Source organism: Tympanuchus pallidicinctus, unplaced genomic scaffold, assembly GCF_026119805.1.
Source record: "Tympanuchus pallidicinctus isolate F22 unplaced genomic scaffold, pur_lepc_1.0 scaffold31, whole genome shotgun sequence".
Lineage (NCBI taxonomy): Eukaryota > Metazoa > Chordata > Aves > Galliformes > Phasianidae > Tympanuchus > Tympanuchus pallidicinctus.
The window spans coordinates 6,583,970-6,609,757 of NW_026294749.1; the positions used below are offsets into that span (position 1 = coordinate 6,583,970).

General features: G+C 41.5%; 1 protein-coding gene across 5 annotated transcripts; it reads left to right on the forward strand.

The window, feature by feature from the left end:
- The first annotated feature begins 6 nt into the window (after window positions 1–6).
- On the forward strand, window positions 7–25,542 carry LOC128087827 (synaptonemal complex protein 2-like). Of its 5 annotated transcripts, none has more exons than XM_052697760.1 (31): window positions 7–977; window positions 1,996–2,020; window positions 2,518–2,603; window positions 2,721–2,809; window positions 3,027–3,061; window positions 3,808–3,950; window positions 4,379–4,431; window positions 4,767–4,812; window positions 5,601–5,693; window positions 5,781–5,841; window positions 6,608–6,756; window positions 7,535–7,595; window positions 8,377–8,492; window positions 8,945–9,023; window positions 9,117–9,234; window positions 9,820–9,865; window positions 10,204–10,265; window positions 11,217–11,265; window positions 11,668–11,723; window positions 12,492–12,637; window positions 12,788–12,837; window positions 13,515–13,608; window positions 14,270–14,355; window positions 14,512–14,575; window positions 16,423–16,554; window positions 17,042–17,163; window positions 17,999–18,093; window positions 18,959–19,058; window positions 19,136–19,194; window positions 19,641–19,710; window positions 20,235–25,542. In XM_052697760.1, exons 1-31 carry the CDS (start codon window positions 843–845, stop codon window positions 20,292–20,294), a joined length of 2,580 nt encoding a protein of 859 aa, XP_052553720.1. In that variant the 5' UTR covers window positions 7–842; the 3' UTR covers window positions 20,295–25,542. The 5 variants fall into 5 exon arrangements, with proteins under 5 accessions (XP_052553720.1, XP_052553717.1, XP_052553719.1 ...); XM_052697757.1 differs by having other exon boundaries at window positions 8–977; window positions 12,486–12,637; window positions 20,235–25,541; XM_052697759.1 differs by having other exon boundaries at window positions 8–977; window positions 8,948–9,023; window positions 12,486–12,637; window positions 20,235–25,541.
- Window positions 25,543–25,788: the final 246 nt, after the last annotated feature.

The window sequence follows — 25,788 nt, forward strand, 5'->3', positions numbered from 1 at the left end:
AAATAACTTTAAAAGAAATATTCTGGTTAAATTTCAAGTGCTGCAGCAAAATACTGTGTTAGTAATGGAACTAATGAACAACTTTGTGCTTTTATAACTTCAAATGCTGGATATGCTCTCTAAGCAGGTCTGCTTTAAAGTTTAGTGCAGGATCTGCATTTAATTTGTAATCGTGTTTTCTCTAATCAGCACAGTGCTGCTTTCAGCTGGCATCAGTTGTAGCAGAAGAAAGGCACCTGTGTTTGAGACTAATGATGCCAGGCTCTCATAGGCTCTGTTAGCAGGGCTGTGTCCTCAGCCCAACTCACTGCACCATTGCTTTGTAGTGATGCTTTTTAGGGATATGGTAGCTCAAAATTTCTTTCCAGATAGAACATTAACCAGTTCTTGCTTGTCTGATCTCTGTACCTCCAGAGATGCATAGATTTGTAGCTGCTCCTAGGTGTGTGATGCTGCTCAGTGTCTTGGCTAGCATGTATTTGTAACATCCAAAATCAAAAGCTTGGAAAATCTCTTATGTGTTATTTTACTTCCAGAACTTTTGGAGCAGGTAACTTTGTAGCAGCTGTGATGCTGCAGAGCAAAAGGACAAGGGGTCTCAGGCACCAAGGGCAGGTGCTTTGTGACCACAGAGGAGGGCAATATGGGGAGGAGAAGTGGTACAAGTGCTGCTGAGTGCTGTGAGTGGCAGTGTGTGCAGGTGGCAAACAAAACTCAGCTCTTTCACATCATGTGGCTTTTAACACAGTATGGGGCTGTGAAATGCAGGCGTTGAGAGCAGTTCTGTGTGCATAACTTTTGTTGCAGATACGTGTAATGTAAGGTTTACTAGCTTGTCTTGCATGGCTTTAACTGATTCTCTTAATTTTTACATGGTATCCTGGTTTGAAAGAGCAAGAACATTTGTGATCCTCATTGACCCAACTGAAAATAGTTTTTTGATGGTACTTCTGGAAGACTTCTTTGACTCTGCATTGGTATGTGCATGTATTAAAGGGAGTAGAAGGGCTGTCTTTTACTGTACAAGATAGCCATCATTCACAAACAGTTTTCTATCAAGTGCAAATGCTTTTGCTGAGGTGGTTCTGGCTGTTTGTCCCTGTGCTATTTGAAACAAATGATTTACTCATGAAGACTGGTCTGTCATTTAGTACTTGTTTACAATATTCACAACTTTAACCTTACTATAACACTCATTCCAATAAGGAAAATACTCCAGATCTCACTGTCTGCACACACGCTCTTGGGTATGTGTGTGAACTACTTGTGTGTGCAGGCATCAGCCTAGCTGGTTATCTTATTTACTAGAGCCGTGTATGATCTGATTGCAAGAATTAGATCAACTGCTTATGACTTGTTAGCTGTCCCTGGCTGCAGCTTGATTTTCTTTTACCATCTCCATATATATATAACTTATATATGTATAAGCAAAATCGGGCCTTTTTGTTTCTCCTTGAAATTATACAAAAAGGCTCCATAGATAAATTATTTGTCAGTTTGATGCCTTTGTCTTTCTGGCTCATTTCTTCTGTATGTTTTCACTGTGGACAAGGTGATGGTTCTGTGTTTCTTTTTGTTATCTTTGTTATTTCTGACCATTTTTTTTCCCCCAAGTGACTCCAACACTCTTCAGATACTGCCTGCAGCAATACTTGTGGTTGAAGTGTGTAAACATAAATAGTGTTGTAATGCAAGGGTGCCCATATGTGCACCCAGAACGTGCTGGGATGTGGGTTTTGCAAGAATCAGAGGGTGCTGCTGAGTTCCCTGTGGGACTGGGTGCCCTGCTCCTTTGTGCTCTCTGTGATGCTGGGTAACCATATGTGACAGCTGTCCTGGTTGGCAGTGCTTTAATGGATGTGGGTGCAGCAGTGTTTTAGGCTATTTCAGCCCCTGAGAGGTGGGATGGTAGGGACACGAGCACTGAGACACTTTGGCTACTGCTGTTCTTGAGTTGCTGTATGCTAATGAAAACTTCCCTTACTTCTTCATTAGGTGATTTGCAAGTGCAGTAACGAAGGTCAGTATGTGTTATCTTTCCTATGTCTTCTGAATCTCAGCCTCAGGAGCACATTTCTTAATGCTATTTGAAATCTATCCCCTCCCTCCTCTCCTCTTCCTCCTCCTCCCTGTAACACGTACTTTAAAATCTCCTAGTCTCCTTCCAGTTCATTTTATTAACATATATACCAGAGCACAAAGCACTTTCATTTTTAAAAAAATTTTCTTACGCTAAACATACCAGCTGTGGTACCTTGTTTAAATGGCCATCATCAAGTATTTTGCTCAGCAAGAGGTCCTGCTGAAAGGATGCCAACCCACATGCCATCCCTTTGCAGACCAGTGTGGTAACTGTTCCCCCTTCCCCCCCCCCCATAAGCTCTGTTGAAAGCTGAATCTGTGACTGGGGCAGTTTTACTTCTTCATGAAAACACTGCAAACTGATGTTGTTTCACTTATCTGTAATGCAGATGTTCTGCTCATTGCTAACTGCAGCCTTGCAAACTCTTTTCGTAGGGAAGAAGCAGTTGGTGAACTTGTTTCTGCCTGAGCTAGGGCGTCTGGTGACAGAAGCAAGCGTTTGCTGTGCCCTGCGGCAGGAGGTAAGGCCCACGTGTTGAGAAGAAAACACAGGTGAGTGTGTGTGACTGAGTACAAGCGTGAGAAATACCTAACTGGCTTCTTTCTGTCCCTGCTCCATCCTCTGCTGGGGGAGAAAGGCTTTGAGGACTCTCAACTCTATACTTGATAGCATCCCACGTGAGAGCAGGAAGAAACTCCCGCTGTCGGAGGAGGTGTGTTTCCTTACGTAAGTGTTCTCCAGCCATTGCTGTTGCAGGGATGGTGGCATTCAGTTGGGCTGCAGCACTCTCTGGCTGCATGGGCACAGATGAAGTTACTGAGCTTACTATTGTGTTTCATACATGATTTTTTTTCATGAAGTGATGTTCTGTAATGTTATGCTTCTATTTAGTCTGTTAGTCCAACTTTAGTGTTTTAAATCTTGTTGTGTTCGGTTCTTTCAGGAAGGATCTTGCCAAAACAATGCTGGAGGCTGGTGGTAAGAAGTACTTAGTGGTTATTCTTAGCAGCAAGGGTTCTCTGCCTTCATCTGCTTATTTAATGCAGATGGGTTATGATTTAAATTATTTCCTTGTAGGTGGTTGATTTTAGGGGAGGAAAATCTGATGGTAATTTCAGAAGTCTTATAAAAATGATTAGATGCAACAATTGTGGTTTTTCTAACTAGATTTAGTGATTCTTATTTCCTAATAGGAAAATCTAACATGATACATGTAGAAATGTAATGATGAAGGTAATTACAAAATGTGCTTGCAGTTATTCTTAAACGAAACAAAAAACAAAGCCAACAGATCCAAACTTTAACCACAGACCTCTATGTGAACAAACTGCAGTTAAAGGAGTTTTATTAGCTCTCAAATCAAATCTTCATTTAGTTCTCCCCTAGTCACAGCACTTCTGGGGCAGTGGCTGAGTCGCATTGCATGTGCCATGATAAAAGCGTGGTGGCAACAAGAGTTTGCTCTCATCCTCTCCCTGCTGTGCAAGAACATCCCCCAGTGCAGCTGTGTGCAATAGCTACTGCATTCTTGCCACCTGGACACCCTCCCTGCTCACCTTTACAAGAGTTACTGTCCCTGGCTACTCGACACTATCATTTGCCTGGGTAAACCCAAACAGAGCTGAGGAATCAACTTATAGAGCGTTAGTGTAAAAGTAGCAGTACTGATCCTCTGTGTTGCTGGAAGGGAGTATATTTATCCTGTGCTTATGTTTGCCATGTAGATTATGACCTTCAGGTTGCCCTTTCGGAAGCACTCTGTAGGCTAACGATAAAAAAATGGAGAGATGACCTTGTTAACCACTGGTTTGAAGATAAATATCTTGCTGAAGCTTTCAAAGAGATCAAGGATAAAGAATTTGAGACGGTGAGGGTTCTTATTTTGAAAACAACATATTTGACAAGACTGCATAGGGGCTGGTTTTGTTTGAGTTCAGTCAGGATGTCCTTGGAAGATGTTCCCAAAGAGCTGATTTTATAAATATGAAATTACTTAGTTATTTGTGGAAGGTATTTCTTTCTAGCCTGACAAATATAAGAGAGAAGATCTCTTCTTTCCAAAGTGCTTGCTTGTATGTTTTATGTTCAGAGGCTGACTGGTTATACATTGGGTTGAACCCTCAGTAGCAACCTGGGTTTCTTTTTGCCAGTGGCTTTTGTTGCCACACCAATGAGTTAAAAGCTTTTAACTGGAGTAGAAGCTATAGATCTCCAATAACCTATCACTTTTTCCAAAGGAAACACAGCCTGATTTTTATTATTATTTTTTTTAATACAATGTTATTTGTCTTGAAGGACTGCAGGAAATTTCTTAACCAGTTAAATGAAAGGCTTGGGGATAAAAGAAGGTAAGCTGTGAAGCAGGAAACTGAGCTGCAATCCATTTGAAAACTGTTGGGAAAAGTTGTTAACTTGTGTTATGTTCCACAAAAATGATTTACATCACAGGCATGAATAATTAAGTTGTTCTTAAGAAAAGGATTTTATTCATTCTAGTCGTGGTTCTTTGGAAAGCTGAAATTCATGAGGTATCACTTTGTTTTTCCCCTAAGCTTCTCTAAACTTCTTGAAAGTTATCAAATTTTTTTTGAACAGTAAAATTAGTAGCCAATCTTAATGGATTCAGCTTTCAGCAAGTTTGACTGATGTTGAATGTGTCACATGAAGTCTGCTTTTCTTCCAGAGTCTATTCATTTCCTTGCCTGTCTGCTTTTGCTGACGTGAGCCAGGTAAGAGGTAGTAGTGCTGGGTTGCATTATCTACAGCGCTACTGCGGTTCTTCGTGCAGAGTATGTTTCTTCATCTGATTTTTTTTCATTAAAGAACTCTATTTTCCAGAGTACAGCATGTAACTCTCCATTCTAGTTCAAAAGTTTGCTTGTTTGTCAACCAACTCCTGACTTACTGCTGCTGACTTTGCTTTTGTGTCAGCCAAATGACAGAGGCAGCACTTCTTTTCACGGTGATGACTGAAAAGAGATCTAAAATGCATCAGAAGGACTCTGATTCCTCTGGCAGGGCTCCTCCCAGGCTGCTAGAAAACAAGATCAGCTTGATGCCCATGTAGGAGAGGTCACAGTTGCGGTTATAAATTCTCCAGATTGCTTTCTAAGTCTTCAAGTAAATGTACATATTTGTGGCACTGTTCCTGACAGTTGTACCAAAACAAAACAAAGTCACTAAAATGCTTTGTTGAAAGCTGGTACTGCTGCTTTGGCTTATCTAATGTGCTCAGAAATCCAGAAGGCTTCAGAGCCTTTACTTGATGCCAACACGCAGGCATTTGCACGAGGTATTTCCTTTCACTTAGCTGATGTACAGCCCTGTTCTGACTTGTTGGGTATGACTAGATGAGTGGTAGGCTTGCAACTCACAGGTTGATTCCAAGTTAACTTTCTGGGAGGCATACGTATGTGTATATGTAGGGCAACTTTTTTCCAATTTCATCTTGTTAAAGAAAACTGAGAATGTCAGTTATGTCAGAGGAAGTGACAACACCACTGCCACATTTTCCCAGGTAAAGAAGCCATCAGATGAGAAGCTGGACAAGTTCTGGATTGACTTCAACACTGGCAGTCACAGTGTGACTTTTTACATAGATAGTACTGAGGTAATCAAAAAGCCCTGGCAACCCTGAGTTAGCCTAATGCAGCAGGTTGATGTTCTATTGCTGATGTGTTGGTTTTGGTTCTCTAAGGGTGTTCTTTGGGACTCTGTAAGGCTGCAGAAAGAAGCAGTCAGCTGTTACAGTCTGAAGGGTAAGACTTGTCTGCTTGCCTTACCTTCTGTTTGTCCACAAGTCTGCAAGGCAAAGGGAGCCAATGTAAAATATGGGAACTCTTTGGTGATAGTGATGCCTTCCCTTCTTTATGCTGAGTAATTTGATCACTTTGCACCAGCACTCCCTATGCTGATTTATGGCTTGTGCTTATGTTGAAGATTGGGTTTTCAGTGGCCTTTCACAACGGTTGATTGACTGGTGTGAGTGAACAACTTCACTAGCCACGTCAGGCTCTACAAAAATTCATTTTCTGGATGATGCTGGGGGACAGCTACATTGCCATTAAAAGCAGAACCAAAACAGTGACTGAATGCTTGCCACCAGTGCTTCTCTGAGCCTCACTAAGCTACTGCATGCATAGATGACTCTTCCATGTTGTATCCTGCAGTGGCAGTAGAGAAGGAAGAAAGGTTTGCCTGTGTTGTTCAGTACTGTGCTTTTCACATGCTTGCTTGCAGTAAGGCTCTGTAAGTTACTGAGGTGGTGAAGGAAGCAGGTTGTTCCTTGCACCCAGTCAGGATGTATTGAGGGATCTCATCTGTAGCTATGAGGGTAATGGATGCATAATCACCTGGGCCCAATGAGAAAGAAATGGATGGGCAATGTAACTGGAAATGCCACAGGCAAGGTGTGAAAGACACTGCCTAAAAATTAAAAGAAAAAAACCTCACAAACACAAGTATTTAGGATGATAGACTGAATGTCTTGGTCTAAAAGAGATCTGACTTTTGCTTTCCCTACAGAGGATGGTGGAGAAAAGATAGTCAAAATTTATATGAAGATACCTGCTACTCTTAACAAAACAGAAGTAACAAAAATCAAGTTACATTTCAGTGCTGAGTATGAAATCTTTAGTATACTTAAAAAAGTCCTTGGAGATGAGAAAATGATGGTAAGCTCTTAGCATTAAGTTTCTTTTTTTTTTCTTTACTAAACTGTGTTTTATTGATATATGATTGGTGAAAACACCAAGTGGCTTTTTTCTGACCTGTTTGTTATGTATTATTCTTCCCCTTGAGATTTTGTGGCACTGAATATGGCTGTTCTTAACTTTGACCTGAAATAGATAGCAGGCACTTCATAGGAAAAAAAACTTATAGGGATTCTAATTTATGCTTTAGAAGTGGGAAAGGTTAAACTGTCTTATTAATCAGTTGATTGATATGGTTGCTTCTGCTGGATTTTTTGAAGAGGTAATAAAGCCTGTTGCATTTAATTGCCTTCCTTGAACTGAACTGTGAACAAGTTCTCACACTCGCTTTTGCACAAGTTGAACAAACTGTGACACAGAAGCTGATGAAAAGAGCAACTACAGGACATAGACTGACTTTGTAGATACTACTTTTAATCTAAACAGTAGAGGTTTGTTTTTTTTAAGTTTGCTTTTATTGTATAATGGAAGAACACAGGAGGGTGCTTTTCTTTGATTATTTATCAGTTTGATAATTTCTAATACATTTAATTCATCTGCAGACCGTGGGATCTACAGAAAATCTTATGTCAGAATAAATAGTTGCAATATAGTGGCAGGGGATGAGACATTTCCAAATGGTCAGCTTGGCAAGTGTCCAATGGTTTGCTGCTGGTGATTAACAGATGTTAATTATGCTGAATTAGATAAAGGATTCTACTTTAAGGTCATTTCACATAAGATTCCTTCACGTTAACAGACAAACGTGGGTGAGGAGGAGCCCATCCGCAATGAGAAGCAAACCAGGCAGAGTGAAGAAGGTGATCCCTTTTGTCATTGTTTTATTTTATGGGATTTAAGTTGTTCAGTTTCAAAATGAGTATCTTCACTCACGGTCCACTGCTTGCAATTAGCCACATTAGGAAAACAAAAAAGGCAGGGAAACAGCTCATGGAGACTGGATGTGTGCACTGGCAGCTACAGCGTGTTTCAGTTTTCTTCAGACAAATATCCAAAAGAGCTGCTTCTAGCTGCAGATATGGGATAGCAATTCTTTCAGTACTCCTTCCCATTTCTCTCCGTTTATAACCCAAAGTAAGCACTAATGGAAGTCCTCCAGGTGCTGAAGGCACAGGTGAGGAAGCTCTTTCATCAGTGTTCACCTTGAATAATGTACTCAGGTACAAGGTGGACTCTACTCAAAGCAATCAAGCAGCACAAAGGGTAGGATGTAGTTTGTCTGTAGATAAACAACCTTTGTAGTGCGTTTTGGAGAATCTAACAGTAAAACAGATAGTGGAAGTTCTAGTCTGGTACTTCAGTGGGATACAAGAGGTTGTGCCACGTGTTGCAGAGCTAAGGGTTAAAGCAGTAATTGCAGTAATCTTTGTGTGTGATGAAGGGTAGGCTCAAGATGCTTATTTATTGAGCATTTCCATTCTGCCCTTGGTAACTTAGGCTTTTTTAATGTTTTACTAAGCGTGATCTTGATGTTTGTCTAATAGCTGGTACTGTTACACTTCTGCATGCGTGCTTAAGAACAGAGAGGTGTATGTATTTAAATGTCATGAAGATATTCTCATCTAGATTGTTGTTCTGCAGTGACATCTCAATCCAGTGTTCTACAGAAGAAAGATCCTGAAAACTTAGAAAACGTGGATTCCGTAGCAGAAAACTTGATCTCGCAGCACAACGAGCAGTTAGTGGGCACTGTAGCAGTGAGTGTTTGGTGTATGGCAAAGCTGTCCTTCTGTCTCCTTTTTCTTCCCTCCAGTTTTTCACAAGAGTAATTAAAACCTTCTTTCCAAGAGGCCTGGTTTGTACTCAGAACTGACCTATTTTTAAACTCCACCTTTCTTATATCAGTGGGAAAGTCAGCCTAAATACTTGTCCCCAGATCTGAAATATTGGCAAAATGCTTTAAAAACAAAACAACAACAACAACAAAAACCAACCCACAACTTCAGGACAATGGTGGAATGATCTGTGTGGTGCTCACAGTATCACTCAAATATAACTCAGACTTATTGTATGCGACTAGCAATGATCGTGTACTGCCGCAGGCTGGCACTGAAATTCTGATCTTGTAAAACAAACAAACAAAAAAACCTGAGAAAACCCCACTTTATTAGTCATAAATGTGCTCTGTTGCTGGTTTCATGTCTCCAAGCAGGAAACTTCTAACTCTGTTGTCACCGTGACTGCAGTGAACCAGCAGTCTGGCCTGGACGAAGCTGACCAAGGCTCAGGTCAGGCATGGCTCTCTTCAGTTCCTTAAGCGTGACCCAGTTAAGTGTCACCTGGGTGACTTGGTGAAGGTTCTGCTTTTGTGGGCTTTCCAGAGAAAGCAGGCACACAAAAACATTTACTAGTTGCTCCAGAGAGTGAAGCTGTAGTTTCCTTGTCTCCTTCAGCAAACAAGTCCAAAACTCTATCTCCAAGGATGGGTATGAAGTCTAGGTAAGTGTCTTTTGGAAGCTGGAAGGTGTTGGCTTTTTTTTCCTCCCCTTACCTTGGGTTAAAGTGCATGTGATTATGAGGTTTGTTTCATCAGTTATGAGATGAAAAAAATAAACTGCTTTGCCATCCTGGTTAGCAAGGTGATACTGCCTCTCATGCCTAATTTAATTAAAATGCAATGTAAGTGAATGCAATGTAAGTGTATACCTTATTATTACGCTATACATTAGTATAGTGTAATAATGTTATTACATAATACACTAGTATTACAGATAGCTTAATTTCTGTTGCATGCTCAGTTCAAAGATATAGCTGCTTGTAATAAGGACCATGATTTTTGTGGAAGATGATGTGAAATTGTGTCCACTTTGGTGTTACTGATACCGTTTTTCAGAGCTGTGAAGGACAGTGTTATAGTTAATGAGCTGCTCTTCTATAGAGGAGCTTTTGTCCCTATGCACATGCTAAACCACTGCTTCAAGGCTTATTGGTACAAGTTCCTTTCCTCTTAATACTTCATGAATGGACTCTGGGCTTTAAAACACTATCCCCTCAGCACTGTGCTCACTCACGTATCCTCCACAGTGGGAAGCCATCAGAAGAGAAACTTACAGAAGCATCAACGCCCAAGGTATGTTTTCCTTGATACTGAGTGAAGACACGTGAGGCAAGAGATGAGATGTTCTGGTGTCTTTCTTCCATGTTTTTGTCATACTTAGCCCTGCACAATGAGTTCAAAGCTTCTAAACTGTTTCTTTTATACCCTCAATACCCTGTCCCCGATTTCAGCATCAGAACTGCCATGCTTTCTGGTAGGAATGAACTACATAGCTACAGCTAGGCTGTTGTTGGGATAGGAAGGCTGTTGTTTCCTGATATTCCTGACCCCTACTTTTATCAGACTTTAGGTTGAATATGTGACTCTGCATATAGCAGCTTTTGATCCCATAACACTTTTCTTTTTAAAAGGTTGGTACCTTGGAAAGGAGAACCAGAATAAAAGGTTTGGTCAAGCAGAAGACTGGAGGCAGGTATGGTGCAAGCACATAGTGGGGTCTGGTATCCCAGATGGTTTTATCTCATAGCTGCAATAATGGAACTTGGCTGTCATAACAGGATCCCAGTTGTTTGGTATCTCGTGTCCTGGAGCTCTGAGATGGCTTTTCCTCCCTGCTGTGGTGTTGGTTGTGTTTGGCTTTGATGTGTGTCCTGTCTAATCCAGTGATTCTTAGTTTATAAGACATGCTTGGATGTGGATAGAAATAGAAAAACTTAGCACAGAATGTCAGCATCACTGCGTAGTCTGTGTTCTAAGTTTAAGTACCTTGGTGCTCCCTCCTCTTCAGAAAACAGGAATAACAGTATCAGGCTGGAATGGAGATGTGATTTAAGCGCAATCGTTCTGCTCCCTCTAGAGCTTCATCTGAAAATAAGCATTTCTTTCTAGTAAGAAGTCTTACTGAGAAGTGTGATTGATTGATTGATTTTACTCTTTTTGTCCTTTTACTTGTGAGAAAAGGAGAGTATGCTGTGTGTTGAGAACTAATTGTAGGACTTTTAAAGTAGCTGTTATTTGTGAAAAAAAGAAAAATACCCTTCATTTTAAGTAATTAAGGGCACAAAAACTAAATAAGAAAAGTGATTAGGGAACAAATGTTTAAATTTAAACTTCCAAAAGGGAATTAAATACTGGGAGGAACAGGGGGGTGAAACTCGATGATCATTGCGGTCCTTTTCAACCCGGACCATTCTATGATTTGAAAATGTTGTTGTTGTTTTTAATTTTTCTTGAATGCTTCTAAACTTATCTTTCATTCATGACTTTCTCCTACCACGTGCTAAGGAATGATTTGTATTAGGCATATGACACTTATTTAATTATGAACTTCAAGTAGTAAAACAGTTTGTTCCCCTCCCTCAGTACTTCTCAGTGCCTTTGGGTGACTGCTCATGGCAGCCTGCCACGCTGTGTTCTCTTGCAGGAAGGACTGCTATGACTTTGAGGTCTCGGACTCTGCAAGTCATGAGAAGGTAAAACTGAGGCAGCTCTCGGGCTGTTCTGAGCTCATGGTTCAGCAACTACCAGAGAGCAGAGGCTTACAGTGAGGGAATACATTTGATCACAGATGTGCAGCAAGGGTGGGTGTGCTCACATAGCAAAGCAGGCAGATTGTATTTCTCTTTAGTGTTATACTTAAGGAATGGTTTTCAGGAGTGGGAGAACTGCTACAAACTGGACACCATCCAGTCCTCTCTGCTACCACTGGGTGTCAGCATGAAATCTTGCTATGTGATACACAGCCTGATGTCCTGACAGCTCCATCCAAACTCCATCTGGGTAGAACTGCTCTAATTTTGGAGATGATTTTACAGAATAAATAAACTTTAAGACAAGCGTGTGTACATTTGATTTTTTTTTTTTTTTCTTATTAGGTTTCTGAAGCCAAAGAGAAGGCTTTCAGGAAGAAAAATTATTCACAAAATCAGAGGTACAGGAGCACCATCCATGAAATGCTTCTTTGTTGTAAGAACAGCTCATTGCCTTAGTTAAACTGCTGAAACTTAAGATTAAGAAGGCTATGGTATGTTTCCAAAACAGTTCCTTACTTAGCTATCATAGCACCTGCAGATGTTGGATGTCACCTACAGCAGCATTTAAAGAGAATCTGAAAATGTGAGAATTACTAAAGAGAAAACTTATTCTTGCATACTTTGGTAACAATAACACTTGAGCTCTCAAACTGATTTACCTTTAGAAAAATATTGAAGTCCTCTGCCTTTCATTTAGATGCTAAATTTTGGATATTCCCAAATTGTGACTCATAGAAACCAGACAAAGGGAAGGGATAACTGGCAATAGAAGTGTTGAGTTCTAACTATGAATTTATCTTACTATTGATCTGTGTGTTTTTGTAATTGATGAATTACTGTTTATTTAATTTGTCAATAGTGCAATTGATAAATGAACTAGTAGTAGTGGCTGTGCATGAACAGCTTGCTGGTATCATAGCATGCACTGCTGTTGCTGTTTAGTTGTGAGAGGAGGCAGGAAGATGTTCTAAGCCCTGTATTAGCAAAGGCAAGTATCTGTCTTTGTGCTCCTAGTGTTTTTATGCAGCTTGAAATGCTTCAGGTGGGGAGCAAAGAATGAAGTAATTTCCTTTAGAGGAAAAGAATGGCTGCTGAGCTTTCTGGGGAGGGGCGGAGGGGAGCTGGCTGAACAGGACTCCTAATGGTGTCTTTCATCTTAGTTACAGGAAGCATCTCTTCTCTGAAAGCAATAATGAAAAAACAAGCAACAGTGAGAGTGAGAAAAGCTGGATCATCAACTCCCAGAAAGAGCCACTGCCAACATCTTTCAACTACACCCGGAAAAGGCGCAGGGTGAGAAGGAAATTAAAAGGTAGGCTTGGTTCACATCGTGCATGGTGAGCAGGTAACGCTACAGGTTTTCTTTTCCTTTTCTTTCTGGCGTTTTTAGCCGTGCTGCAAACCAATGGAGATGGCTCCCAGTTTGTATTGCTGGTAACCAGGTAAAACTTTCTCCCCACAGTACTTCCAGTGTCATCTCCAAGCAGCGGCAATGAAAACCAGATGGAAGAGGTGAGGGGTTTGTCATGCATAGATTTAGAAACAATATTGATACAAAACGTGAGCAAGTGAGTGGGAGCCAATGCATTTGAATCATCTTCTCATATTGTTCTAATGAACAAATGCCAGTTAGATATTGCTGATGCTGTTGGGCTGCTAGAGACTGAGGATACAAATTCTCTCCTTTCAGCTATATCTTCTGGAAAGCTAGCCATGAGTTATATTGACAGACAGCAAGTGGACCAGGCATACATAAAGCAGAATAAAACACAGTTGAGCAATGCCAGGCTGTTCTAGTGCCCAGCTGTTAGGTGCTGTATCTGAAATGTTTTGAAAATGGTCCTACCTGAACGCAGCAAGTATGGGAAAAGTTTCTAGAACTTGAAGCTGCACTGAAAATGTTAATCTTTCCCTGGAAACCTTTTCTATTTTCTCTTGACTGAAAATGCTTTGATTCTGCTGCTGAAAAACTTACTACAAAAAAATATACTACACAGCTTTACTGGCTAAATGCAGAACTTTAGCATGCAGGTAAGTTCAGGGCACAGCATTGAAGAGAGCTATCAGTTTGTGTTAGGTACACCTTGAGGTTTCTGCTCTTACAAATTCTCAAAAATCAATCCACTCCAGAAAGACCATTTGTACTGTTTAAAGAAAATATGTACTAAGACTTGGTTTTGTTTTAGCAGAGAACAGCAAGACGAAAAGATGAAAAGAAAGTGTCAAGGAAAAAACACACATCCACCTCTAAGGGTGATGATTTACCTACCGTGGATCTTGCTGGTATTTCTTTTTATACTGATGTCCAGTGTATTAGAAAAGTGCTTTGCCTCTTCTCTTCACTTTGCCTCATAAATGTTCCACCTGGTAACATTTCCTGTAGTGACTGCAAGGCCTGACTATTGTTGGTAGGTGAAGTCCCTTGAGCAGAGAGAGCAACAGCTGGGGCTGTTGATCTGGTTTCTGTGGAAAGGATATGCTGTGTTTGTGCTACCTTACTCTATCCAGACTGCTCTGCTACCTGTACTTAAGTGCTCAAGTATTGTTTCTTGGAAGAAAAAAAAAAAAGACAGCTCCCTTCAAGCATTATAATTTAAAACTTTAGGGGAAAAAAAAATAGTGTGGATATTAATACAAAGGAATTGGCATTTTCTTCTGTGTTGGAAAGCAAGTATTGAACACAGACAGACTGTGGCTTGTATTTCAGGCTGAGTTTTCTTCTCTATTCTGCAGTGCTGATTAACTTTAAAAAAAAAAATTATAATTTTAATGGTAGTTCATGTACTCTGTAAAACAAATGATGCTCATGGTAAAGATGCACACAGCATTTATTCTGGTATGCAGGGAGCTTTACCCATGAAGTATGGATGGTGTTATTCATATGTCATGGTGAAAGTGGTCACAGACAGGAGTGGCTGAATCCTTTGGCTACCTTCTCACTCAGGTGATGTGCCATCAGAGGAGCCCACATGGCAGCTACTGGATGTGTCTATGGAGGAGCACTCTGTTGTGGAGCAGGATGTGACACAGGTTCTGTATGCAGTGCTTGAGTTCTCCCAACCTACCCTCAGCCAGCTTCTCATCTGCAGGCCATCCATGTATTGTGTGATTTTGCTTAATCTGTAGCCCCTGACAGCTTGCCTGTCTCCTGGATGCTGCCTTATTTTCTTTTCCATCTCTCCTTAGAAGTTTCGCAATGTGCCTGGTGAAGAGACAAGAGAAGAAGAAAGCTTTAAGCGGAAGGACTCGGGTACGTTGGTCTTAATACGATGGGAGAGCTGGTTAAAAAGCAGAAAGGGATGTTGAAGGAGTTGTCAATTTCTTTCAATGGCCAATAAGCAGGGAGGTTTTTTGATATTTAAAGGATGCCTTTTGCACAGGAAATAGTTTCAATTTCTATGTTTTTAGTATTGTGGTAGGCTATGGCAAGATGCTTTTTATATAAATTCCTGAATTCATCACTGTATGGAACAATTGAGTCATGGCCTGAACCACTGACTGATCACCTGGGGAAAGCACCAAGTCAGCCCTGGGAGCACAGGGTGAAGGCAATTCACCTGTGTGAACAGAACGGGTAGAGCCCGGATCCACCTCTCTTAGACCCTATTTAAGGGCTGACTGCCACTTGGAGATGTTGGAGATCCCTCCCTTGATTGCCAGAGAACTAGCAGCGTAGCTGGTCAGAGCTTGGAGACTTACAAACTGGTAACCTGGGAGTAAATATATGAAACAAAAGAGTAAACCCTAAATCTAATGATTTGGAGGTGCAGTGCAACTGTGTAATTTAAAAACAGATGACACTCTTCAGAAAGCTGTTGACTTTCTTTTCCCTTAATCATATAGACATAGGCAGTGATTATGAAGGTAAATGGTGGCATGCACTGATGCTTACTGAAGCTGTAGCTTTCTTAGGACTTGAGGTAAGGACTTGAAGTGAAACTGAACTTGCACAGACTCAAAACTCAAAACTGTTGCACAACATCTTTGTTTTTGGAAACAACCAAACTTCATGAAAGTCAAGCAGCAATGGGCTGTCTTCATCCTATTACTGTCAATGCAACTCTGAGAAGAACAGTTTTAAAGTTATGGTTGGGAATATGACCCGAGTCACCGAAGTGCAGATTTTGGACGAAAGCACTCTCTCTTGGGGTGGCTGTGTTCATATGTCAATATGACTCCTATCTGTCCAGCACTTGCAGATTATACTTTCACTGTGTCAGTGCCTCTACATAAGTTTGAGGGAACGTAACTTCGAAGGCTTGCTCTTGATCGTTGTTTACTGTGCAGTGTTATGGTGGGAGAAAAGCTGATGCTATATGAAGGCAAAAGTGGGGTTCTGTTCAGAAATGCCAGGTGTGGTCTGTGATGGCATCTGATCACATACTCCATGAAGCCTGAACCTACCCTGTGCTGCTGCAGCATGTTCCTCATGGCCTCGCTGTCCCCTCATGCTGGGCTCCACCACCTTCCTGATCCCTGCCCTGTGGAGGCCCCAAGAGGCTCAACCACAGGCACCTCACTGACCTCAGAGAAATGCAGCAAAAAAAAGTCACCCCTTACACAGAATGTGCAAGTTTGACTTAAATACAGGCTGCCTCTTCTTGCTGTGTTCCCAAGGGTGTTTTTAAGCTAAAAGCAATTGTATAGCAAGGTTTTGAAGATCTAGAAGAAGCAGCTGTTGTGGATGTTCAGTCTTTCTCTCTCTGTATTTGTTACTTATTTATGTATTTTTTAATTTTTAAAGTAGCAGATGGAACTGCTTAGAAACAACTGAGCATAAGCAGATTGTCAGCTTGGGATGGAGAAGAGTTTTTCTTGGCCAGAATAGTGAGACAAGAAATAACCTCTGAGATGGAAATACAGTAGTTTTCTAGTTAGCTGCATAGTACAGTCTGGTTGACAGCTTTTGTAGGGGGAGACTTGCTGGTAGAGTCTTGTCCTGTGAAAGTGTGATGCCACACACTAAACTGAAGTTGCCTGCTTTTCTGCAGCATTGGTAATTCCAGTAGTGCTTTTTGCTTGTGTATCTAATAGGCATGGCTACTATGTGTCTCCTGGTAAAGAACAGGAGAACTGAAACCTCTCCTCTTCTCCTAGATGCATTAAGTGGCACTGTTGTGAAGAAGCCCAGGTTTCTCAGTTCGGAAACCAAGCACTTGTCCTCTGAGTCACCCTCTAAACCAAAGAAAGTTTTGAACTCAGTTGAGAAGGAAGAGCAGATGAAGAGAGGTAAAGTCAAATTGGCACCTAAGGTGAAGTATTGAAACGTTTTCAGCTTTTTTTTTGTTGGTAGACATCAGAGTCATGTGAAAGCTTGAGGGGGGAGAGAGATGTGGTGGGAGGATATCCTCTCCAAAAGTCAGTGTAGGAGAAGGCCTGTCTTATGGTTTGCTCACTGGATGCCACATATTTGGAAATGTAAGGAAATCTGGGGTTCCTAACCGTGATCTAGTCAGGTAGTAGTGTTTTCTATTCTTTCTGAATAGTGATTGTCAAGAGTTATTAAAAATAATTTCTTTTATAGAAAGCATACAGATAATGGACAACCAAACTGCAGTTATTGGGTAACTGACCTCTGTCATCTTGCATCGTTATCTGTAAATATGCTGCTCTGTGATAATGAAGTTGTTGTTTACATCTCCCTGTAGTATCACATGGGTTTGTTTCCCACTAGGGCCCCCAGCGTGGTACTAACCAGGCACATGCTTTCTTGTAGGTCAGGAGATGGTTGATATGAGCACTGCCTTTTTTTCCAAGATGCAGCACAAAGATTTTGGTGATTCAGGAGTGATTGCTGTATTTGAAAGTTTTACCAACCAGCTAAAGCAACTGTTCTGGGTAACTTGCACTTTCTTAATGTGTATGCCTTGGGTGGTGGTATTTTGGCTGTGGTGTCTGTTATCTTGAAGCTCTTTCAGTAGCCCCTGTACTCTCAGAAGTGCTACAGGAAGTGTAAGGAGTGAATAAAGGAAATTTTAATCAGGTTCTTCCTTTTTTCTTGTTTCTGTGCTGAAAAATAAGTTTGTTTGTTTGTTTTTTAAGGCACTTTGCACGCTCTTGTTAGAGGAAAAGAATCCAAGTTTCAGAGAAACTCAGAATAGTTGCAGTGTGCCTAAATCAGGGACATAAATAGTTGCCCTCATGGACAAATATCAGAAATATGAAAGCTTTGTTTTAGAGCACAAACTCCATAGGTTTCTACTAATGAAAAATAGGAAGCAATGCAGACTGCATCTAGTCACTGGAACACAGGTAGATCTACAAGGACGTGTTTGTATCTCCCAGATCACAGGTTTGCAGAGGTGGTGGTTTCTCAGTGAGTAATATGTATGCTGCATATTGTTGGTTCACTCACAGTGTGGATGTACTTGAGATGCAGTGTGGGGAGCCTACTGTTACTGTCAATTTAGCTTTAATGAGTAATGATGGCATAAACCCAAGTTTAGTATAAGAGCATGCTATCAGAAAATCTTGTTATAAAGCTTTAAACAAGCCAGGCTCTCACCCTATCAGATTTATATGGGATTGACACTTTGTACCAGGCAGCAATCCTGGAGCTTCTATACTTTTAAAAATTATGTCAGTGTGTGTTCATGGAAATGTTTTGCAAACTGGATTTTTAGGCTTGGGGCTGTACCACTTGCCTGCTCCTAATGGTGTGTTCTGTTGTCAGTCCAGGTACAAAGAGATGGAGATGTCTGCACAGAACACACTGAGGACTTCTGAGAAGAATGTTTCAGCTCTGCTGAAAGAGATTCACAAGTGCAGGTGAAGTGTCTGCTGAATGGAAGCATCTTCAGCTCTGTGCAAACTCTGATTTCTTACAAAGAAATGCCTCTTTGTGAGAGGGCCTGACCTCTATGGTTTTTAAGGCAAAGTTGGTTGTCTGTCTTTTCTGTAAGGAGAGTTTCAGAAGCATGGCTTCATTCCTCTTCTCTTTTAGAGGTACAGGAGTTGGTTGATTTCAGTGCAAAGAATGCTTGAGTTAGGAGTGACTGAAGCTATTGACTTCTTGTCATCATCACCGTTAAATAGATCTGTAGAACAAGGATTTTGAACTTAGCAGCTTCTCTTGGGATGTTTCAAGAGAGTGAACAAAGGAGGCAGGCTGATTCATTTTAAGAAGTGGGGGAGAAGTACTAGGGGGGGTTATTTATCCATGCTTTGTTATACAGCCACTTCTGTGGATTGTCTCTGTGGGGGGTGGGGGGGGGGGAAGTCAGCTAAAGGACTTTCAGGCAGTTGCCCAATGGGCTTTGCTACCCATGAATTTGCTGTAAGCAAAATAAAAACATGACTGAAGTTACATATAAGCCTATCAAACCTCTGTATCTGCTACACTTTGTGGGAGTTACGATAAGCGTAGTATGAAATAATGTCCTTCGTTTAATAATTGTACTGGGAACTCTGCTGTATGCTCTGTGCTGAGCCCCAGGACCAGCATGTAGCTAACCAAGCCTCTGATTTGGTGTGGGACAGCTATTTGTGTGCTCTGAGAGCAAATCTTCTCTGTTAGTTTCAGCAAGGAGGTCTGACTACAGGTGGATTCTGTGCTGAAGGCACATGGGGGTGTCCACAGCTTTGCTCTCCTACACCCTGAAGTGTTGAACCTGTCTCTGTTTTCTATCACTAGACTGAACAAGCTGGAAGCCTTCAAGAAGATTGTTGTGGAAGAGCTTGCCAGCCTTGAGAAAGATACTCAGATCTTGAGGAACATGGAGAAGGATGCAGTGGTGTGTAGTACTCCTCTTGTGCCAGTTCCTAGAGTGTCCCTTCTAAATTAATGGGATTTTCTTTGGGCTCTCTTTAGGACTTCTGGAACGCACAGCTGCACAAACTGAATTCTTTCTGCAACCAGCAGAAGCAAAGGTACACATTTACCTGTTGTCCACGCTGCTCACAGGTTCTCTGGTGGTTGAAGTTAGCCTGAAGGTGGTGTGGCACCTCCACTTAGTGCTCATTGACAGAGTCTTTGCAGCCCATGAGGACCTTAAACTGCCACTAGGACTCAGTGAGGGATTCTGCATGGGAGGTTGTGTATGATGGGCATGCACTTGGAGAGGTTGAGTCTGGAATGCACACCATATAGAGTCACCATATAGATCTCTATACAGGGATCAAAGAAGGTGACACTTCTGTGTTTAAAAATAATAATAATAATAAAATAATAAAAAAAGCTGATGTTACCAGTGCTGGGCACAAAGCTGTGAAAAGGATAATCCTAAATTTAGTTTTTTATTGTTAAATATCACTGTTTTATCTGTAAGCAATAGATGCCTAACAAACCAACTCATCTCAGCTAACTTTCCCCATAGAATTCAGTCTGTTGATTCAGCCCTGGGTGAGACAGCTGAGAGTTTTGCCAGTACAATTGTCAACACCACAGTAAGTGCCATTTCTGTTTAAAACTGAGTGTTAAATTGTGCTGAGAAGGTTCTTATTGCTTTTGTTATGATTGGTTTAATTGGGGAAATGGGAGGGAAAGCAAAGTGGCCAAAAATCACTTGCCTAAGGGAGAAGATAAGGACGAAGACCATCATGTGGTGATACTTTTCCTTAGTACATAGCTGAGGGATTCCTTTGTCCACAGGTTCTTTTGGTGTTGTTAGGGATCCTTGTAGCTAGTTAGGGAGAAGATTCCTTTATGAGCACTGAGCTATCAGAATATAGGGGTACAGAATTGCCCCTGGTTAAGGGACTGGAAGAGCAGCAAGCACATGTGGAATTAACAAGGAGGTTACAATTGCATCACGGGAGCTGCTCATCCTGCAGCACCTTATTCCAGGCCAGGTATTAGGCAATTAAAAGCTGAATTTAAGTATTCTTAGCTCTCTGCAACTCTTATCTTGCACAACATAAAAATCTGTACAAACTTGAAATGTTTTTCTTACCTTTTTTCTCCCCTACAGCACCATGTCTCAATGAAGACTGCAGTAGAGAATGGTGTATTTGTTGTTCCTTCTGACTAGCAGCCCTCTGATTCACTGGAGTGTTTGAAAATGCAGATAAGATGATCTTGTGAAGGAGATGATAATCTATTTTAAATGGAAAGAAAAATAGGGAAAGAGAAAATAACATTGATAGTGAGCTTTTGTTCTTATTTGGTTTAAGAATAGCTTATGCTAGTTGAATTGTTCCATTTTGACCTGTGTCTAAAATGTTGTTCCTGCAAAACTGTAAGATAGGCTCATTAAATACCAAAGAAATAGAAAATGAACTAAGTATAGTGACTGCCAACAAACTGATGCACATGGGCCACTAAGCTCTGGACTGCAGAGAAGAAAGCATGAATGGATCTACTGGATTTTGGCCATGTGCCTGGCAGCATTCTGCAGACTAAAGGGCAACAAACCTGGAGCATTGCAGACATAAAGGCAAGTGAAACTAGTGAAATTATTTCTAAATCCAGTAATTATTGCTTGCTGTACTTTGTACTCTCCCAGAAGCCAATGTTAGGATTAGATAAGTAACACCAAAGGTCTCTTGAAAACGAACAGCAGATAAACTGTGCTATTTAACATCATCCTCTCTTTCAACAAGTTGGTTTCCTAAATTGCAGTTGCTCTTCACAGCATTAAATGCAGCTTGTGACAAACTTCACTTGTGCTGCTGCATCTTAATGAATGTGTGGGAATGTGGCGTGGTTCCAAGCTCTGTTTCTACCTACTTGCCTTGCAAAACAGACCTCATGTTGCTGTGTGAGTTAGAAGCAAGGGAATCTCCCCTGCACACATTGTGCCTGCATGGCAAAAGTCCAGCTCTGCCAGAGTTGTTTCATCACTGAAAGCCTTCAGGTAGCTGTGCTTGCTCCCTCTCAAAAAGGTTGCAGTGTTATACCTGAACTGAGAACAGTGAAAATCCACAGCTGCTATTGCTGAAACACTTCCTGCACGTGTAGTGCTTGTTCCTTTTGCTGAAGTATTCCTGGGCTGGTGTGAGATAAGGCTGCACTTCCCTTTATGTCAAGGGGTGGCTGGTTCTTTCCAAGTTGATTTAAAAGCAAAGACTTATTCACTCCTGCCCTTCCTACAGATCCAGAACCACTGGTCTGCCTTCTACCATTTGTAATGTGTGAAAGACTGGAGCTGCTATTTTGTGACTGCTGGTTTGCCTGCATTTCCTTGAGGGCTGTCCCTGGTTACCTGACTATGGTGCATCCTTCTGCTGCTCTGCAGGGTCTTTACAGCAGTCACTGAAACTCTGCTTTTGTAACCTGTGACCTTGGGCACTGTCACCTCCTTTGAGGGACAGACGTTGTCTTGCCTGGCTTAGGCTTGTTCACCTCCTTCAACAGCATGTTCATTGTGCAAAGGGAAGGTTTGACACAGGAATCATAGTGAGAAATAAGGGCTCTCCCTGACTTAGGGATCTTTTTTTTTTTCCCCTCAAACTATGATAGCAATGACCATTCATTTCTGAGATTCTTTTTGGTGGTTTTACTTGTTCTCCAGGTTAGAGCAGCCAAGCATGTAAGTTTTTGTGAGCACAAGGGAATAGATGTTGCAAGTTCTGTTTTGCTATGTCTCCCCACTGTTGGTGGATGGTGATAGAACACTATTTTCATATCACCTATAAATGTAAAAATAGGCATGTTTCTCATGTAATTATCTGTGGTAGGGCACTTAGAGGAATAAAACTGCTGCATAGTGTATTTCTTGTTGAATCCCTGTGTAATCTGTTAGTAAAAAGTTTGGAAGGTGTGTTGAGCAGTTCAGGTGGCTTGAATAAGGAGAAAACATCCTCTTTCACTGAAGCATGTATGCAACAATGGTAACTTTTATTGCTTTTAATTATTTTACTGGACTCCATAAGGCTGCTTTCCATGTTAGGGTAGGATGGGAGAGGGGGCAGAGCTGCCATATAGCTTAAATGATACTTTCCCCACCAGTTCCTTTCTATCCTTTTATATGAAATGTTATCTACTGAGCAGCATAACAAGTTAAGCCTGACAAGCTCTGAACAGCCTGAGCTGGGAGGGTGTGCTGGAAGCTTTGGTCTTTCCCAGTGGTCTTCACATTTGTGTCAGCAGCGCGTACAAGTATAGACAATATCTGGGTCAGGAATGGTCTCCTGTGTTTGGACAGCCCATCTCGTGCCATTTCCCATGCTGTTGGGTCAGTGTGGTAGCTGAAGTCCATTTGGCTTCTGCAGGTGATGTATTGCAAAATGGCCTTGTGCAAGTTACCCTAAAGTTTTCCACAAAAGATCTGTTTGCTGACCCTGGTTTTTCTGTTGTTTGTTTGATTTCTTCTGAGCTGGTCTTATCACTTACTGATGCTTTTCATCAGCTCAGTGGTGCTCTTGTAAGAATTACTGAGTAAGTTACTTTTTTTTTTTTTTCCCTCCCTTTTTTTTGAAAGTAGATAAAGCTCAATTTTCATCCTGTTCTTCTGAGTGAGGACAACAAAGATGAGTTTCACCCCTGGGTGCTGAAGATGTGTGAAGGCATCAATATGCAGAGAAAAAAGCTGGAGAGATAGAGTGTGTGTTCAGGACAACTACTTCATACTTGTTAAGTTCTTGATCAGCTTAATAATAAACTCTTAAAGGCCCTGCTGTATCTTTTGGGGAATGATGCTGGGCCAAGTTCTTGTTTGTCTGCATGCTTTACAGTAGTAAAATGGGCCAGCCAAGGTCTGGACTTGTGCTGCCCATTGCAGGAAGCTGTATGGCACTGTGACAGGGTGTCTTCTATAACTGGAATACACTGGCAGAGTGACCAGGAGCTGTGTACCCACGCTTGGCCTGCCTGTGGTCAGCTTGCCCTGCCCCTGGCTGTTTCCACAAAAGTGGTGCACATGTTTGTGTAGTGAAAGCAAATGCAGCAATAGGAGCCTTCCTTGTCACGCAGACTGACTTTTATGTATTGCAAGCAAGAGTCGAGAAAACATTCCCAATAGCCAGTTGGTTAGGGGAAGCCCTACAAAGCTGGGGCTGAGTGCACAGCAGCAGCCTGATTTCTTTCCTGTCCTTCTGGTATTCATGGAAGGACCTTCCAAAAGCTCATTTTTCTACCTCTTCATTTCCCATTATCCAAAACTAGCAAACCAAACTCAATAGCTTTCTCTCTTTCGTTTTGCTTCTCACTCCTTCTGCACATAAACGTGCCCTGTGGTGAGCCCAAAGCTGCAGGGCCAGGGTTTGTGCATTATCCTCTGTACTTTCAATGTGAAATAAATGATATTTTTGAGATTGTTTTCAGTTGAGACCTGGTAGCAGAAAAACTGAGAGAGGCAGAGTTAGAATCAATCTGAGAATCAGATGACCTGGCCAGAAAGTATGAGCCTTGAACAAGCAAGTTGTTCACATGCTGGCTTTATTTGATAGGTAAGTTTCTGCAGGTAGTGGTAGAGCATGGAGATTTAAGAGGTCTCACCTTCAATACCTTGCAAGATTAAAATTGTGTGAATTGTTTTGATAGTTAAATATAACGTTAGGTCAGAATAGATGCAGTGTACATGGCGTTTCTGTGGATGCCACATCTGAATTTGTAAGTTGGCCAGAAGTCTTAGAGATGGATAAATGTAACTCCCCAAACCCTGGTGTCACTTTGAGAACAGCCCTCCTTTCTGAGCAACTGTGATTCCTTGCAGGGCATTACAGCTGTGAAGAAGTTGTGTATGTACCTTGCGGGTGTATTTGGGGATTTTGATGTATTTAGGGAGGATGGGTCACTTAGTTTTATTGATTGGATTGTTTTGGAGTAGAAGAGATTTCAAAATTTGTTGCCAACATAGTTTTTGGTAAGTAGACATTCAGGAAAACAACTGTAACAAACTGCAATGCAGATGATGAATGACTGGTGGAAAAATTGCTGCGGGACAGTTTGGTGTAATGTTTGATCTTTCATGGATCCTGTGTAGGTGATGCTGACACCTAACCAAGGGAACCGTATCTGTGAGTCTTTAGGTCTGCTTCTGTGTAGAAGCACCTTCCCTGGGCTCGAGCACTCTACAGGAGGAGGCTGCTGTTGGCAGCAAGAGGCCCTTGTTACACCCATCCAGTAGAACAGTAACACCATGTGGGAACTGCACCTATACACAGCAAAAGAGAGTTTGTGTAGGAGAGAGGAGCAAAACACCTACTGAAGGACTACAAAGATGTCAAATGCACAGAGGTTGTCATTTTCCATGAATGCAGTTTGAAGCATCCCATGAATGTGTTGCCTGAAGCCCTGATAAGCTTGTGTGTGGGTAGGAGCAGCTTTCAGACCAGTTCTGTGCAACCATCAGCTCCTACATTGCCTTGCTCATTCTGACTCTGACATCAGCTTTTTCCATCCATGATGACAGGCCTTGCCTCTTTGTGGTCACATCTAGCACAGGGGCTTAAAGCAACATTCCAAACTGCTTCAGTAAAGTTGGAGATATTTTTGTGATGGCTTGCTTGCAAGCTAAACATTTTTTTAAAACTTGTAATATCTTTTATTTTTTATGACAATAAAACTCTAGACTTTTTTGGTTTTCTTTTTGTGTGAGACAATGACAGTCTTTTCTTTTACTGTCCCATCTGAAATTCCATGGCTGAACTGACTCCAGATTCCCTTTTTTTTGTTGTTGTTGTTGTTAGTTTCAAAGAACTGCTGGAGTGATGTTTTCTTCCACCCCCTAGGAAGCATGTGTCAATTAAAAATCTCTCTTAGTTGCCAACTTTGTGCACCAGTACCAGCCACTGGAAATTCATATGCTTCTTCCTAGGCCGTGTTGATTGCTCCTTTATTTACTTTTTTTTTCCTCCCAGGTAGAGCTCTTAAGTGAGCTATTTTAAAGCCTTTATGTAACAAAAGCATTAGGCACAAGAAAGTGTATTACTAGAAGGGAAGCCTGTACCCATTAACAGGGTTCCACAGAATGGTTAAACCAAACTCCTTTCCTCTGCATATTGGTATGTTTGGAATGCATCAACCATGATTTGCCAAATATGCCTCGTTATGCCTTCATGCCTTCATACAAAGCAAAATCTAGAGGTTTCATGCTGTTGGTGATTGCCTGCTGTCAGGTTTGTCTGGATGTGTCTGCAAGGCCTCTGTGCTCTGGATGGAATCAGCAGCTCCTTCTGGTCTAGCATTGCCTGCAAATTTGCACAAAGCGCCTTCTAGTCCTACATCCAAGTCATGCATCTGAATAAAAAAACCAGAGGAATGAAGACAGGAGCCTGCATTGCATTTTGAGCCACTACTAAGAGGTAGGGCTGCTGTACCGGGGCAAGGGCATTCAGTTTGCAAAAAAAAAAAAAAAAAAATTGAAGAGGAAGTGTAAGAAAAATCCCTTGTTTGCACACTCTAGGAAGCCTCTACCTACCAACATCAATTGTGTGTATGCATTCAATGTGCAGAAATACCACCTGTCCCATCAATGAGGGCAGAGCAGAGCCAACACCTGTACGAAAACCACAGGGGAGTTTTACAGCAGCGTGAGTGGGGCTGGTGGGTGGTTACAGAGGACGTCTCTCACTCTGAACTGA

Coding starts and splice junctions, on each gene's coding strand:
- LOC128087827 (XM_052697757.1), top strand. CDS start 843: ATGGCTTTAACTGATTCTCTTAATTTTTACATGGTATCCTGGTTTGAA. Junction 13,609..14,269: donor ACCTACCGTGGATCTTGCTG/GTATTTCTTTTT, acceptor CTTCTCACTCAG/GTGATGTGCCATCAGAGGAG. Junction 16,555..17,041: donor GGAAGAGCAGATGAAGAGAG/GTAAAGTCAAAT, acceptor GCTTTCTTGTAG/GTCAGGAGATGGTTGATATG.